This window comes from Heteronotia binoei, chromosome 6 (genome assembly GCF_032191835.1).
Source record: "Heteronotia binoei isolate CCM8104 ecotype False Entrance Well chromosome 6, APGP_CSIRO_Hbin_v1, whole genome shotgun sequence".
Classification (NCBI taxonomy): Eukaryota; Metazoa; Chordata; class Lepidosauria; order Squamata; family Gekkonidae; genus Heteronotia; species Heteronotia binoei.
In genome coordinates this window covers 59,783,841-59,799,591 of record NC_083228.1, presented here as the reverse complement: position 1 = coordinate 59,799,591, position 15,751 = coordinate 59,783,841, and the positions used below count along the sequence as shown (strand labels likewise).

Here is a 15,751-nt window from a genome sequence, read left to right as displayed (position 1 = left end):
CCAGGTATGTAGTGAGAATATTCTGTATTAATACCTTGCAACAGAGAAACTGAGAATTTATAAAAAATGTTTTATTAAAGCTTGTTTTCATGATAAAATCATATCTGACAATCATCTCAGCAGGCTTCCCATAAATATGTGCAACTGTCAAATAGTTATATACCGCTACATCAAGATATTCTTGCTCTCAGTGGTATCCTGTTTTATTTTTAGCTATGTACAGTAAAGCACAGAAGCAAAGAATATACTAGGAATGTGTTAATACAGTTTGCCCCTCAAGATCAGTGTTGTTATTTGTATGTATGTTCCTTAATGCTACCATACAATTATTTTGCCCACAACATATCCCACGCAACATTTAGAATATTGCACTACGTTTAATTTATATTATACAATCATAGCAGAGTTCCATACTCAACCTTTCTTACCCATTTCATTAATTTATAAGCTATAAGATGTGATTTTGGAAAACCTAATACTACATTATTTTTGCAGTTGCTTCTGCACATCAAGAAGTGTTTAAAGAACCTGGGAATAGGCTAAACACTGAAGGAGCTTTCATCCCAGATCACCTCTGCTGGTAAGCAACTTAGAAAATCAATTCTGAGATACAGAATCATTAAGCATTGTATTGATCTACCACAATGTTGGAAAATATTATCTCTTACAAAGCAGGAATTTAAAAAGGTGTAGAACTATTATCATTTTTAGCATGGATTATATTCCTCATTTAGCTATTATTTTGCAAGGTTATATAAAAAGTGAGGGAAAAGTTATTTCTAAGTTTAAAAACATATTTTTGTATCCTATAGTAAATGAAAACCAGATTTAACACGATAACATAAACCTGTCTAATCAAAGTACGACTGATTTAATTGTGCTAGCATTACCCATTTTTACATGGGCATTTCTGCTTCATTCAGTAATATTGTACAGTACTTAAAACAATGAGTATGCACTTGGAAGATGAAGCCTTAAGATACAGACTGCAAACCCAAAACAATTTCACATTGACAAGCTGGGATATTTAAATGAAGTTGGCAAAGTTCTTAATTTTTCTTGAGCTTGTTAAATTAATTTCTGTTGAGCATGCTGTATAAAAATGTTGAGCACTTCACCACAGTTTTTCCTGTGCTTGATGGCATCACAACTGTTGGAAAGTTAATTAAACAATTGTGTTTACAATATTATCCTTTTTGAAATCACAGATTCTGTGGCAAACACAATGCTTAAGTGCAACTCGGTTGCAATTTCTCTAAAATATATTTATAAGCATTATTAAGGTTGATATGTTCTAGTGTAAGGCTTCCATCTGTTTTACATCTACACAAATCTTTTGCTGGCACATTCCCAATGAACTGCTGAGCAACATTGGTATAAATTATATTTATGCAAAACTAATATTGATGGACTGTAAGAAAAAAAAAACTTGAGCTCATTAAAAGGGCTATTTCAACAATGTTGAATTAAATTGCATTAGAACTCAATCCCTCTTTGTTATCCTACTGGACATTAAAAACCATATTTGAGCAAGGTTCCTAGGTTTTCAAAATGTGTGACTGAAAATAAAAGTATAGAAAGCAAGCATCTTGATATGCAATCACTAAATAATTGAAATTGAAGGTATGTAGCTTCCATACTGCATGACTGGCAAAAGAACAAACAAAACTTTTACCACTTTTCAAAAAAAAAAATCCCCCTATGTCAAAGAACCAAATAATAAAATGGAATCCAAGCAGAACATGGTTTCTCAGTTGCTAGGATTCATTTAGGCAGACAGCAAATATTCAAAACTGTTTTACTTTATAATGACATAGCAAGAACAAAAACAATAACAAAAAACCCAATCCTTAACAGCATGAAATATTAGGAATATGTAACTAGAAAAAGTTCAAGTAAGGTAACAATAATCTCCCAGTATAAATTTCTATGATGTTTGTTTAACACAATTTGGACCAACTAATAGAACAAAAGCAGTAGTGGTTCTGCAGCTCAAAAGAACACTCTTGACCATACTGTTACACAGGTAAAAAAAAAAAACAGTGGAGAAATAGTCTGTGTACATTATACCCAGTTTTTAATTATATTTTGAGGAATTTGATGTGATTTTGACTAAGTGCAAAGTATTTTACCAGCTTATCATTCCCAATGTCAAATCTGTAAATTTCAGTCTACAGATTCATCAGGTGTATCAACTGCAGATTCATCAGGTGTATCAACTGCTGATTCATCAGGTATATCAACTGTTTCTTGGTCTTTTAATAGGGCTTCAAGTATTGGTGACATCAGTACACTGCTTTCATCTTCTTGATCTACTTCTTGATCTATTTCTTCAGTTAAAATATTGTCATTTTCATACTTGTCTGCTTTTCTTGATTCCAGCTCTAAACTTGTATTTTCCAAAGCTTCTATATCTTCAATGCCAGCTCTGTAGTGAATCATAAGGAGAGTTAAGGCTTGTAGTCGTTCGCCAGATTTAGCCAACGCAGCAGAAAACAGCATTTTTTTCCTTGCATCTGTTGTTTCTTTCTCTTCTCTAATGAGGGAATTATTGTTCTCCAGTTCCTGGTCTATTTCATTTTGCAGTTTTTCCAACATAACTTCTAATTTTTGAATTCTTTCTTCTGTGGGCAAACTTCTATAGAGGTCTCGCCCAATTTCTTTAACAGCAATGAAAACACTATCATCTAGTCCTCCTTCTTTTCTTGCTAACTTTACCCCAGTACCAGATGCTTGTTTGGAAGGGCTACTTGGACCACCAGTTTCTGTGTCACTACCTTCATTATCAGAAGTATGTGGTGTATGTTTTGGTGAAGGTTCAACTGTATCTGAACCTGTCTCTGCAAATCGTGTTTTAGGAACTTGACGAAGGTTTAACAAACGAGTGCTTGTATTTATGATATGTCTTGTTAAGCCTGTTGGTTTGTTTGCAGATTTCAATTCTCCATCAGTGCGTGAAGATGGTGGTATGGACTGAGAATCTGGACTTTCAGATTTAGAACGCCCCTCAAGTCGTCTGGAAGGTCCTAAACAATGTGGTGTGTCAGTTAGACATTTTTCTTGGCATTTTTTGTGGCATACATATGCACAAATTCTACACTGTGATGCTGCTTTTGTCCAAACTTTCTTTTTGCAGTAGTCACACCAAGTTGGATTCTGAAACTGAGTATCTTGAAACTGATGCCTGTTTTCAATGTACATTATCTGCCCGAAATAAGGATCCTCTTTTAGGAGAACAGGAGCAACTGCTGCTTCTGAAATATATTCCCTTTCTTTCTCCATTAGAAAACTTGAGTCTTCTGGTTCACCCTCTCTTAAATATTTAAAATGCACAGTAATATCACCATAACAAAACTTCTCATTAAAACCTTTGTGCGAGGTCAAATTACGCAATGCAGTTCTACTCACTGTGGCTTTAGGTGCAGGAGGATTAAATCTAATTGTCCTAATGAATTCCATAGAGGATGTAGCTATACAATCTAGAGCTATCTCTTCAAGTTGCATACTTTCATGTCCTAGACAGAGAAGTCCACCTAATTTGAAGGGGTTTCTGCACCAAATGGCAACATTTAGATATTTGTGATGTTTTTCTACTTCAAATATGTAAGAAGATGCCTTTGTCCTTGCCCATTTACCTAATCGATTGCGATAAGGAATTTCTGGCGATTCCCATGAATCATGGTTCTCTGTATTTTCCTTGGGACTTTGTAAATCGTCTGGAGATTCCCGTACTACTTCTTGTTTGTTTGTAACTGGTTTGGCTCCTGTAGCTTCTTCTGCTATATCACTAAGTTTTGTTAGCTTTTCTGAGGGTTTATCTCCATTATTTGCAGGAGGTGGTGGCCTCTCAGGTTTTTCAGAAGATAAATCGCCCGTCTCTAGCGTATTTTGACTTTCAGTAGGAAAAGCAGTTTTAATCTGTGGTCTTGGTGGTACAGGTGGTTTTGTTGTACCTGACTGAGAAGGTCTACTTGTTTGCTGGCCTACATCAAGACAGTCAGAATTCTTGGGTGTCAACTGTTTGATTCCATCTTTGAAAACTGCTTTTGCAGAAGACTGGTTTCCTGAACACAACTTGCGATTTAGTATTGGAGATACAGTTCCAGTAGATTTAGCAGTAGCTGATATGGATGTATGTTTGGGGCTTGTTGAAGAATCATCTCTGGATTCATCAGATCTTAACACAATTGCTAGCTCCTCATACTGTAAATCCAACTCTGCAGTCTCAGATTCTGTTGATGTGCTACTTGGGTCCTCATCTGCAAATACTGTGTCTTCCAACTGTACAAAAGTATCTTGTCCTAATGAATTCTGCTGACTATAGCCAACAGGCCTTTCATAACATACTACTACTTTCTCACCAGCCTGTTTGATAAGCTTTAGCACTTGAATCGATGATGTAATTTTAACTCCTGTTAAAAAACAAACCAAGAATCAACAATCATGAAAGAAACTATAAAAACTGTAGAAAAGTAATGGAAACATCTAAATTCACAACCTATGTTGGCAAAGCAGAGCATACGTAGAATACTCAGTTCTATGTTTCAATGCTCTGACTAGAAACTGTGCATAGAAGGCTGCTACATGTCAGGATTCTAGCAACAGTTCTCTATTTGTAGCACTCAGGGCTGTGTGCAGCTTTTATCTTTAGACTGGAAACTGACTGATCCAGAAAAAAGGCTCACAATCATCTTTAACAGAACTTTTGAAAGAAATAGGAGACTGAATATAAGCCCTCTTTCACTGTAAGAAGAGACTGAATCCAGCTCCTTAACCCTCAAAGCAACTGCCCACTACAAACCATCTGTTCAGGAACTATACTGGTGCCTGCATCTCTGAATCAGTGCTACTATGCTCAGTTAATGTATTCTTCTTCCTGGAATATAATATAATATTAATATAAAATATTATATATATAATATATAATATTAATATAATATTAATATAAAATTAATATTAATATAAATTAATATAAAATTAAACAAGAATGATTATTTTAATTGTTGTTACTCTCCATTCATGGTACTTAGGTAGTCCCACATGGGTTCTGCATGTGTGCAAGACAACTGTGGAGAAGTTTTAGTAGCTCTCTAGAAAAGTAAGAGGGTGCTCCTTGCCCTCCCCAATGCTATTTTCCTGCCTTTTTTCTGTGTGAAAAGGAGCGAAAGGAGCACCCTTCCATGAGTTCTCTGCTGCCACTAAGACAAGCTGTTTCTACAATAAACTCCTTTGAAAAAAACTTTAAATAACCTGGTTTTCTTTCTCCTGAAAAAAAAAGACAGTTTTCTATTTTGAGTTCAATATTTTCCAGATTTTTTTGTTTAAAAGAGCAAATAGTCACTAAAATATGTGTAAAAAAACTCTTAAAAAGGCACACATCTTGTGCAGCAAAAATCCCTCACTCAGATGACCATACACTTTTTGCCTGTTTTGACTTGGTATCCAGATGCTCCAGTTGCAAACCATTTATTCCCAAGGTGAGCCATGACTGGGCTTCCCACTTCAACACAGGATTCGTTATGAGAGAAAGCCCTTTCCAATGTTCTTTCTGAAAGTCACCCTAACCCAATATCTCTCCAAGGTCTTGAGAGACAGGCATGCTCTTCATTGGTTCTAACTGGCTTCATCTTCGTCTCAAGCCAAGACCTTACATCAGTTCTGGATACTGAGCTGCCTCCAAAGAAAGCATGCCATAAGCACAAGAATAAAGAGAAAGTACACAGTTTGATTCTGATCCATAGCTTCACCAGTATTATGGTTCTCAACTTGAATCATGGACAAATCTGTTATGATGAAATAGACCTTGACGGTTCCTTGGAATTGTCTCTAGAGGACATTATGACAGATCCTAACAATTATTGCCCCAGTGAGTACTTCACTTGTATAGTGAAGAACTCATATGTATGCCTCAGTCTTTATAGATAGAAATCTCTTACGGTGTTGGCTCAGATCCACTTCTATCCCACCTCAGCTCAAAGGATAGAAAATTGATATTTATTTATTTATTCGATTTATATCCTGCCCTCCCCACCGAGAAGGGCTCAGGTGGGTGCCCTTTTCTTTTTCAGCATCCTACAGCTAGTTCGCTGGGAGTAAATAAAGGTATCCACCATTTGGCTCCAAATGAAAAAGAAGGTAAAAAATCAGATAAAGTGGAGCATAAAATTTATGCCTTTTCCTCCTTGGGATTCAAAATTGCAAATTACCAGTATCTTAAGGCCTGTTTATTACACATTCCAAATCTTTGCCTAATAAGACACACTCCAGAATTGAAGGTCTGCCTTTTGAAGGAATTGATCTTTTTACTACTAAAAGAGATAAGACCTTTTACCAAATGAGACAAAACAAAAACAAAATTACAGCAACAACCTTGGGAGTCAATCCCTCTGACTCAATACCCAAAAGATCTAGTGCCTAATTTTTGGCCTTACCACCCAAACTACTCAGGTAGAGGATATCAGCTCCTTTATCCACCCCCTTCTTTTAGACCTCCTGCTTGTAGTCAGTCCTTTCTCAATCAAGGAGAAGGTATCCTTTCCAGAGAGGGAAGTCTAGGTTGCAGTCACCCAAGCCACTGCAGCCACTAAGCAGAGTTTTTGACAACCACAGCCTATGCCCAGAATAATTTCCAGAACGTGTGGAACAGAATTAAAGACAACACTGCCAGTCTACCTCTCTAGCCAATCCACTCATACTTTCCCCACAACTTCTTGTAGAAACTGATACCTTCTGTGGGGAAAAGCTATATCAAAGGTGCCTGTTCCATTATAGGCACCTTCAGCTGTACTCAAGAGATTTCCTGGAGGAGGGGGGTAGACACATTCTTGATTTTAGAAAAGCTGAATGAGTTTCTGCTAATGAACTCAGAATGGCTGCAATTTCTGATGTGATGTATTCCCTCTTTTGAGCCCAGGCCTCTGGTTTGTGACTCTAGACCTGCACAATGCCTACTTTGACCGTTTTCGCACACAGCTTACCTCGCAGTCACAATCCTGTTCCCTCTGCAGCGTCTGTTGGATTTCCCACCATCTGCGCCGGAGTTATAGGAAGTGCGCGGCTTTTGCATAGCAAACATAAACTGAGTTTTAGCGGTTTACGTTTGCTACGCAAAAGCTGCAGCACTTCCTGTAACTTTGGCGCAGATGGTGGAAAATCCGACTAGATGCTGCGGAGGGAACAGGATTGTGACTGCGAGGTGAGCTGTGTGCGAAAACGGTCTTTGACATCACTTTCTAGGCCCAATTTAGAGTGCTGATACTGACCTTTAAAAGGCTATATGGTTTGGGGCCAGCATACCTTAAGGAAAATCTTCTACCAAATGAACCCACCCATCTGTTATGGATATCCTGGGTGGCCTGCTTTGGGTGCCTCTCCTATCTGAGGTTAGACAGGCGGCAACCCAAGAAAGGGCCTTCTTGGTTATGGTGCTAAAACTCTGGATTTTTCTTTCCACCCGTATCTCTGATTATTGTCTTCTGCTACTGGGTGAAGACATTTTTGTTTTGTCTCTGGCATACTCCCAATAACTGTCAGTGAGGGTTTTAGTGTTATATCTGTTCATATCTCTTAATTGCATTATATGAGGTAGGTGGGGCTTCGAGAGCTTTGAGGACAGCTCTGAGTGAACTGTGACTGATCTAAGGTCACCAAGCTGGCAGCATGTGGAGGAGTGGTGAATCAAACCTGGTTCTCCAGATTAGAGTCCGCTGCTCTTAACCACCATATTAAACTGCCTCTTGTAAGTTTGTATTTATTAATGTATTTACTGGCACTCTAGTTTTGTGGCCCAAGAAAAATGAGGGATAAAGTAGAAAGATTATCTTAATGGCTGGATTCCACATATTTATTTGAATTTTCCAGCCAATTATTTGGTTGCAGATTCCTAGTTATATAGAGCCCTGTACCATTTGTGACTCTCCACACTGAACACAATGCACCACCCACAAACTGTGGCCTGTCCCCTCACTCTACAAAAAAGAGGGAGTATAAAGTCCTGGGCAAGGCTGGCCCTGCCACTAGGCAAACTAGGCAATGGCCTAGGGTGCCTGCCTTCTGGGGACACCAAATTGGGCATCTCCCCAAGTGACTTGGTGACCTTATCAGTGCGGGCTGGGGGGTGCCAGAAGTTAGCCTTGCCTAGAGTGCCATACAGTCTAGGGCTGGCCCTGGGTGAACCATCATATAGAGATGGTGAGTAGAGTTGATCATAGTGGGTCACATCAGGAAATGTAAAGAGCTTTGCTGCTTACCTCCAATAGATATAAGCCTATCTCCTCTTTGTAGATCAGCAGCTGCAGCAGGTGAATTTGGAGTGACACTCTCAATAACAACATGTCCTGCTTCTCCCTCTTTAGCATGTACTTGGCGGAGAGTGAGTCCAACGCTTTGCATGTTTCCTTTAATTAGTTCTGCCTGAAAAGATAGGTAATGTATTTATTTATAATGTATTTAGAGTACAACTATAATTTCATGATATTGCTAACATTTGTTTATATAGTTTACAGAATTAAATACATTGCATTAAGTACGTATATAACACACACCAACTTTATAGAAAACTATGTAATCCATGTCTTTAAGACCCAGAAAGTTTTATTCAAGGTATGTGCATATGAAAGCTTATATCTTAAATAAAACTTTTGTTGGTCTTACAGGTGCCACTGGACTCAAACTTCATTCCAATATTAAAGACAATTTTTAAAAAGTACTGTGAGATTCAAGCAACATTCACTATGCTCCAGAACACAATATTTCAAGGAGTGGTTCAGCTGCTGAATTTCATAGAATCATAGACTATTAGAGTTGGAAGGGACCTCCAGGATCATCTAGTCCAACCCCCTGCACAATGCAGGAAACTCACAAATACTGCCCCCCCCCCATTCACAGGATCAGCACTGCTGTCAGATGGCCATCTAGCCTCTGTTTAAAATCCTCCAAGGAACAAGAGCCCACCACCTCCCAAGGAAGCCTGTTCTACTGAGAAACCGCTCTGTCAGGAAGTTCTTCCTAATGTTGAGCTGGAAACTCTTCTGATTTAATTTCAACCCACTGGTTCTGGTCCTACCTTCTGGGGCCACAGAAAACAATTATGCATCATCCATTATATGATAGCCCTTCAAGTACTTGAAGATGGTGATCATATCACCTCTCAGCTGTCTCTTCTCCAGGCTAAACATACCCAGCTCCTTCAATCTTTCTTTTTAGGACTTGGTCTCCAGGCTCCTCGGCATCTTTGTTGCCCTCCTCTGGAGCCATTCCAGCTTGTCTATATCCTTCTTAAAATGTGGTGCCCAAAACTGGACACAATACTCCAGGCGAGGTCTTACCAGAGCAGAGTAAAGTGATACCATCACTTCACGTGATCTAGATACTGTACTTCTGTTAATAAAGCCCAATATAGCATTTGCCTTTTTAGCCACCACATCACACTGTTGACTCATGTTCAGCATATAGTCCACTAAGACCCCTAGATCCTTTTTGCACATACTACTGCCCAGACAAGTCTCCCCTAGTCTATAACTATGCATGGAATTTTTCCTACCTAAATGCAGAACTTTACATTTATCCCTGTTAAAATTCATTTGATTGTTTTAGCCCAGTTTTCCTGTCAAAATCATCCTGTATCCTGTTTCTGTCTTCTACTGTATTTGCAACCCGTCCCAATTTAGTATCATCTGCAAATTTAATAAGCATTCTCTCAATTCCTTCATCGAAATCATTTATAAAGATGTTGAACTAAACAGGTCCCAGAACAGATCCTTGAGGCACTCCACTTGTCACTCCTCTCCAAGAGGATGAGGAACCATTCACAAGCACTCTCTGGGTACAATCTGTCAACTAGTTACAAATCCACCTAACGGTAACAGGATCCAAAGCACATTTTACCAACTTGTCAATAAGGATAATGTGTGGAACCTTATCAAAAGCCTCACTGAAATCAAGATAAACTATGTCTACAGCATTCGCCTGATCCAGCAAGGTAATTACTTTCTCAAAAAAAGAGATCAGGTTGGTCTGATATGACATTGTTGCTCCTCTGAGTGCGCCCTTTGGGGGGGGGGGTGCAGAAGGTGGCCTGCCCACCACTGCCGCCACCGGGAGCCAGCGAGCTGGCAGACAAATGACAATGGTGGCAGGCAGAGGAGAGAAATTAGGCATTTGTCTTGGTACAGGGGGGAGCCTAATTCGGCACCCCCCTCCCGGCACCCTAGGCAAATGTCTAATTTGCTTAGTAGGCTGGCTGGCTGTGTAAGTTTGTTAAGAGTAAACTTAGTATTCTTTTGTAAGAGTTAGCTTACAAATATCTAAAATGATTTGTAAAACCAATTTCTGGGGACTTTACAAAAATGTCAACTAGTGGTGATGTTGTATGGACAACACGTCTGAACTTTGCATTTAGCTGCAGCAGCCTTGTATAGTTTCAGAAACCTGTGTATGCAGAAGTAGAAGATACTTGATTTTTCAGTTTTTATCAGACACTGGTTACTAGATATATCAGGAAAATATTTTGGCAAATATTTAAGAATAGGTGATTTTACTGATTTTGTGTTTCTCACATGGTAATTTCTAACTCAAACACACACTCCTGATCAGGCTTCTGCAATTTTTCTTATTTTTTGTTAATCCAAAATGGAAAGCAATTTTCCCTCCATTTTATATCTTCCTTGTTGAACATCTTGTGAGCATTCCAGTTAAGCACATTCCAGGAAAGAATTAAAATTGTATACTGAACACCTGGAATGGAGGCAGGCTTTTCTATTAAACAAATGTCATTTATATAAGAAAAAAAACCTTCACTATGAAGCAGATTCAGCATTTTCATGATCGTACATTGAAGCAACAATTCAAGCAAATATTTTTATGACAGAACTTAATGAAGCAAGAAATATCCTTTTATTTTGTCACTATTTTGAACATGCTTAATTAGCTTTGCTTATGTTAAGACTGCAAAGCAGCAGTTTTTCAGAACACAAAGAAATAACCCGTTTCTGTGACATGCAAGAAGGAAACTCTTTAGCAATTAGAACAAATTGCCCAGGTATTCGAAGTAAATGGCAATTAAAGGAGCAAAACAGAGAAAATACAAACTGCAACACTAGGCAATCAGCATTTTGCAGGACATTGTTTGCATTATGCTAAAAGAAGGCCATTAGGTTTATATGTGACTCTTTCAGAGAAAGCAATTTAGCAGAAACACCAGTGTGGCTCTTTTTGAATTCCTGCTATTCACTGAATTTTAGTTCTTATTAGTTTGATGTTCTCTCAGCCCTGAAAACAATGAAAAATATTGATTTTTACCCTTCAATTCAGGTGAATACTTGATAGAAAAGATTCCTCTAATACGGAACTTGAACATGGACCAATTATTGGAAACTTCATAACACCAAGGAGAAAAATCTCACATAAGACATTAATTAGATTCTGTTACTGGAGAGAGAAAAGCGGGAGGAACTTTGGAAATGATGGTAATATATACTATATAAACATTTGGAAATGATGGTAATATACACTATATAAACATTTTCTTCTACTATGTTTTCCAAGAAGACTGCAGCACTGCCCTGACCTGGATAGCCCAGGCAAGCCCAATCTCATCAGATCTCAGAAGCTAAGCTGGGCCGACCCTGATAAGTACTTGGATGGGAGGAGGCCTCCAAAGAATAACGGGGCCGTGACACAGAGGCAGGCAACAAGAAATTTCTCTGAATGTCCTTTTCTCCCACCCCACTAGGGGTCACCAGAAGTCAGCCATGACTTCCAGGCAGGCACACACTCACACAAACAAAAAAACCCACTAATAAAAAGACTGCAGCATTAATGTTAGAAAACATTTAAGTGGGAAGTACATGTAACATAACATTTATTTAATTGAAGTGAGAACCAATTCCATTTAATGTTGGAGATTTAGTGAGGCAATTCAATAATTGCTTAGTGTTTCTACTTTGCCTCTTTGATCATTCAAGGAAATTTAATTGTTTATAAACTAGTGTAAACATGAGGAAAAAACTCTGCAGTTTATATATTTACTTCCTATTTTGTTACACAAAGCACTTTTTATAACAATATAATCTGAATTTAACAAATTGCTCTCCGCACTAATTTTTGTTGCTTATTCCATGGGTAAACGTGGTGCCCATTGACACTTTTCCTGGGCATTTTTTTTAAGAGGGGGGATTGTCTCATCCATTCATGGCTCTAATCACTAGATTTAATTATCCTCAGATTTAGCTAGTTTTGCTATTGGAATATATGATGATGATAACTGGCCAGATTATAGGTAGTTATTTACCTATACTTATTCTTGGAATAAGGCCCGTTGTGATAGAAAATGGCTCTAGAAAGAGGCTGTGGGTGAGTGCCCCCCCCACATCTTGGTGTCTTACCACCCACCCAAGGTGGCTGTTTTCTGTAGGGAAATTGATCTGCCTTCAGATTTCCATCTCCTCCCCCCTCCCTGCACCCTCTACCTAGGAAAAGTTCAGTCTTTCTCCACCGTGTGGACCAAAGCAGCTCACATCACTCTCCTCTCCCCCTTTTGATCTACACAATAAACCTGTGAGGTAGATTAGGCTGAAAGTATATGAGTGGTCCAAAATCACAGTGTGAATCAAAGCAGGAGGGAAATGACCTCAGCAGGGTATAATGACACAGAGTCCAGCCTGCAAAGCAGCTGTTTTCTCCAGGGGACATGATCTCTGCCATTTGGAGAGCAGTTGTAATTCTGAGTGATATCCAGCCCTTACCTAAAAATTAGCAGCAATGGTTCCCCAGGAGAAAATGGCGGTTTGGTGGGTGGAGTCTATGGCCTTGTACCTGCCTGAGGTCCCACTATTCCACAAAATCTAGCCTCTCTAGGTTCCACTCCTCAGATCTCCAGGAATTTTCCAACCTGGAGTTGGCAATCCTATTTCCTTCCCAGCAGCAGAAAGCCCAAAGAGATTGTCTGGAGGACCCATCGATCTTGAACTGACCGCATCCACTGGAAAGAGAAATCCTGCAGACTGCCTGTAAATCCTGCACTCCCTTTGGGAGTGGCATCAGCTTTTCCTGGGTCACCTGGTTTTGCCCCAGATGGTCTGAGCTGTGGATTGCTAGATTGGGAGTTAGATGAAGAATCTGTAGAAGGGTCTTCTGCAATTCCAGGAAGCTCTCCTGGTGTCCTGGAAGATTCTTGATGACCCAAATGCCTGGGTTCCATGAAAGGAAGAGCTTGCAGGTCTGGGTCCTCTCCTGGAGTCTCTACAGTCTGAGTATGGAAGGATCTTCTTCTTCTGTTTAGTCTCAACTAGAATATCCTCCAACTTGTCCCTGAAGAGTCTGGAACCCTTGAAAGATTAAACTGCCACCAAGGCCTTGGCTGAAGCCTCCACTGGCCAGTTTCTCAGCCAGAGATTGTGTCTGGAGTCTACTGTGGCACTGGTGGCCCTTGCCAAAAACTGTACCGTGTCCAAAGTAGAATCCGCTACAAAGGCCATGACTTTCTCTAACCTCTGGAGGTAGGAAGCCAGTATAGGAGGGACATCAGAACATGCCCTCTGCATCTTGTATAACCAAAGGTTAAGTTGAAAGGTCACCTAGCGAGCTTCCAGAAGAGTGTAGGGATTCAAACCTTAGTCTTCCAGATCCTATACTCCAACAACTAATCTACATTGGCTCTTGACTATAAACATTCATATTTATTTATTTACCACTTTTCTCCTGAATGGGGGAACTAAAGCGGCTTACGATACTACTAATAAAAACGGGGAAGGGGGGGACTTCCGAACACACAGCAGGTTTTTGCCCCAACTTTAGACTCATTTTTGATTATAAAGTTTTTGTTTTTCAAAAAAGTAATGAAGCTGCTTTATACCAAATCAAACCATCAAGGTCAGTATTGACTACATAGACAGGTAGCGGCTCTCCAGGGTCTCAGGTAGAAGGGTCTTTCATATCACCTACTGCCTGGTCCTCTGAACTGGAAATGCCAGGGACTGAGTCTGTGACCTTCTGCATGCAAAGCAGAGGCCCTTCCACTGAACCACAGCTCTCCCTAAATAATAATCCTCATCTGATGGATTTCACAGATTATGTTGCTTTTCCTATTTTTTTGTGTGTGTGAATCTTCTCACATACCTTTTCATTCACTGACTACTCTCCCCAGATTTCAGAGCATCCTGCTTTTCTTTTTAAACTGATAACCTTATATCTAATGGAGATTTCTCTCTCTTTTGGGAAGAGGCGTTAACACTTCTCTTCCTGTCTTCATCAATTCAAGGGGAAATGCTTAATAGAGAGGCACTGGCCTCATACGCTCTGTGAAGGGCTCTGTCACTCCTGCGATCTGCAGTCTCCTTCAGTGCCCCTGCCCACTTTGGGAAGGGCTGAACTGAACGCCATATTAGCAGTGGGGGCATTCACTACTGAGACACGTAGTAATTTGTCAGTTGAAGCAGGAAAAGAATAGTGCTTCTTGGCCTGAGCTACCTGGAATCTGGAATGCATAGGCTGTTCCCACTTATCTCTCAGTTCCTGGGTGAAAATCTTAGGAAAAGGGAGGTGAAGCCTGCTTTTATAGATCTGGACATGACCTTCTCATCCCCACCTGACTCAGGATCCCCTTCCTCCGTTAGGTCAGTCATGGGAGTTTTAGGATCTTTAGAGCAGGAGCAATTAATGAGGGTAAGTCCTCAGTGGCAAAAATCTCTTGGGAGTTAGAGAGGGTTGTCCCTCATGACTGATCTGCCCCTCTTCCTTTTCAGAAAGGTCAAGGCTGTTATTAGAGGAAACAGGAGAAAAAAACTGAATCTTGTGAATGGATTAAGTAGCAAGTAAAGGTTGCTGTTTGCTTTTTTGCAGCCTTGGTGAGGGCCTTGGCAGGATCCTGCCACTGCCTGTGAGGTGACCCCTTGAGATGAAATAGTGGATTGTTTTTGAGGGGGATGAGGAGGGGAGAACGCAAATGTTTGCATCTGCTGCTTTTCATTCTATTAAAGACTCTAGTTGTTGTTTGAAATCCTCTGGAATTCCTGAGGAGGGAGAGACAGAGCTCTCCTTTTCCAGCTCTATTGCACCCTTGCTAAACCCTCTGTAGAAATGAAAGATGCTGGCATGTTTTGGTGGGAAGAAAGCAGGCCTCTTTTCTGGCTCTCATCACTGCCTTGTCTCTTATCTGATTTACTCCTCATGGAGGAGGGGAGAAGAGGAAGTCATTCTGGGAGGCTTGATTGGTTGATCTAAGGCCCTTTGAACTCCTGGGTAGAGTATCTCTTGAAACTTCATGTTGGAGGACAGTTCCGTTATCCTTTCAGCTCTCTGCCGCTTCATTGCAGTTCTGCTAATCCCTTTGGTTCTAATGAACAAAACACACTGCTTTACTGGCTTTGAGAAAGGGGACACTGCTGTAGACAAGTAGGAAGAGTTGCACTTAAGTCACTGGACTGAAAAGAGAGGGCTCCAAAAACAAAACAATCACAGTCCTCCAGAAACCTGCCTTCTCTGTTGGCAGGAAGAGAAGACTGAAAGGAAAATGAGGCAACTCCTTCCTTCTGGAGCAGCAGTGCTAGACTTCTTGCTGCTAAAAGTGGAGGGAAGGGAGTTATCCCTCACTTCCGGGTCTCCTCATCCTTCCAAGGCAGAATTCTTTTTATTTCACTTTTACTAGTTCCTTCACCTATTTCCTCAACCAAATCCACTGCATTTCTTTTTGTGTGTAGAGATCATAGACTCATAGAATTGAAAGGGAACTCCAGGGTCATCTAGTCCAACTCCC

At 40.0% G+C, this 15,751-nt stretch overlaps 1 protein-coding gene across 1 annotated transcript in view; it reads right to left on the bottom strand.

Moving 5' to 3' along the window:
• Positions 1-56: 56 nt before the first annotated feature.
• The window catches only part of PDZD8 (PDZ domain containing 8), a 76,660-nt gene continuing 60,965 nt past the window's right edge, over positions 57-15,751 (bottom strand). Inside the window, exons 4-6 of the mRNA XM_060241546.1 lie at positions 8,250-8,412; positions 2,235-4,412; positions 57-2,186 (exon numbers count right to left, since the gene is read on the bottom strand). Coding sequence (XP_060097529.1) covers positions 2,167-2,186; positions 2,235-4,412; positions 8,250-8,412 — 2,361 coding nt within the window. The 3' untranslated portion in view covers positions 57-2,166. The remainder of the gene's footprint in view (positions 2,187-2,234; positions 4,413-8,249; positions 8,413-15,751) is intronic.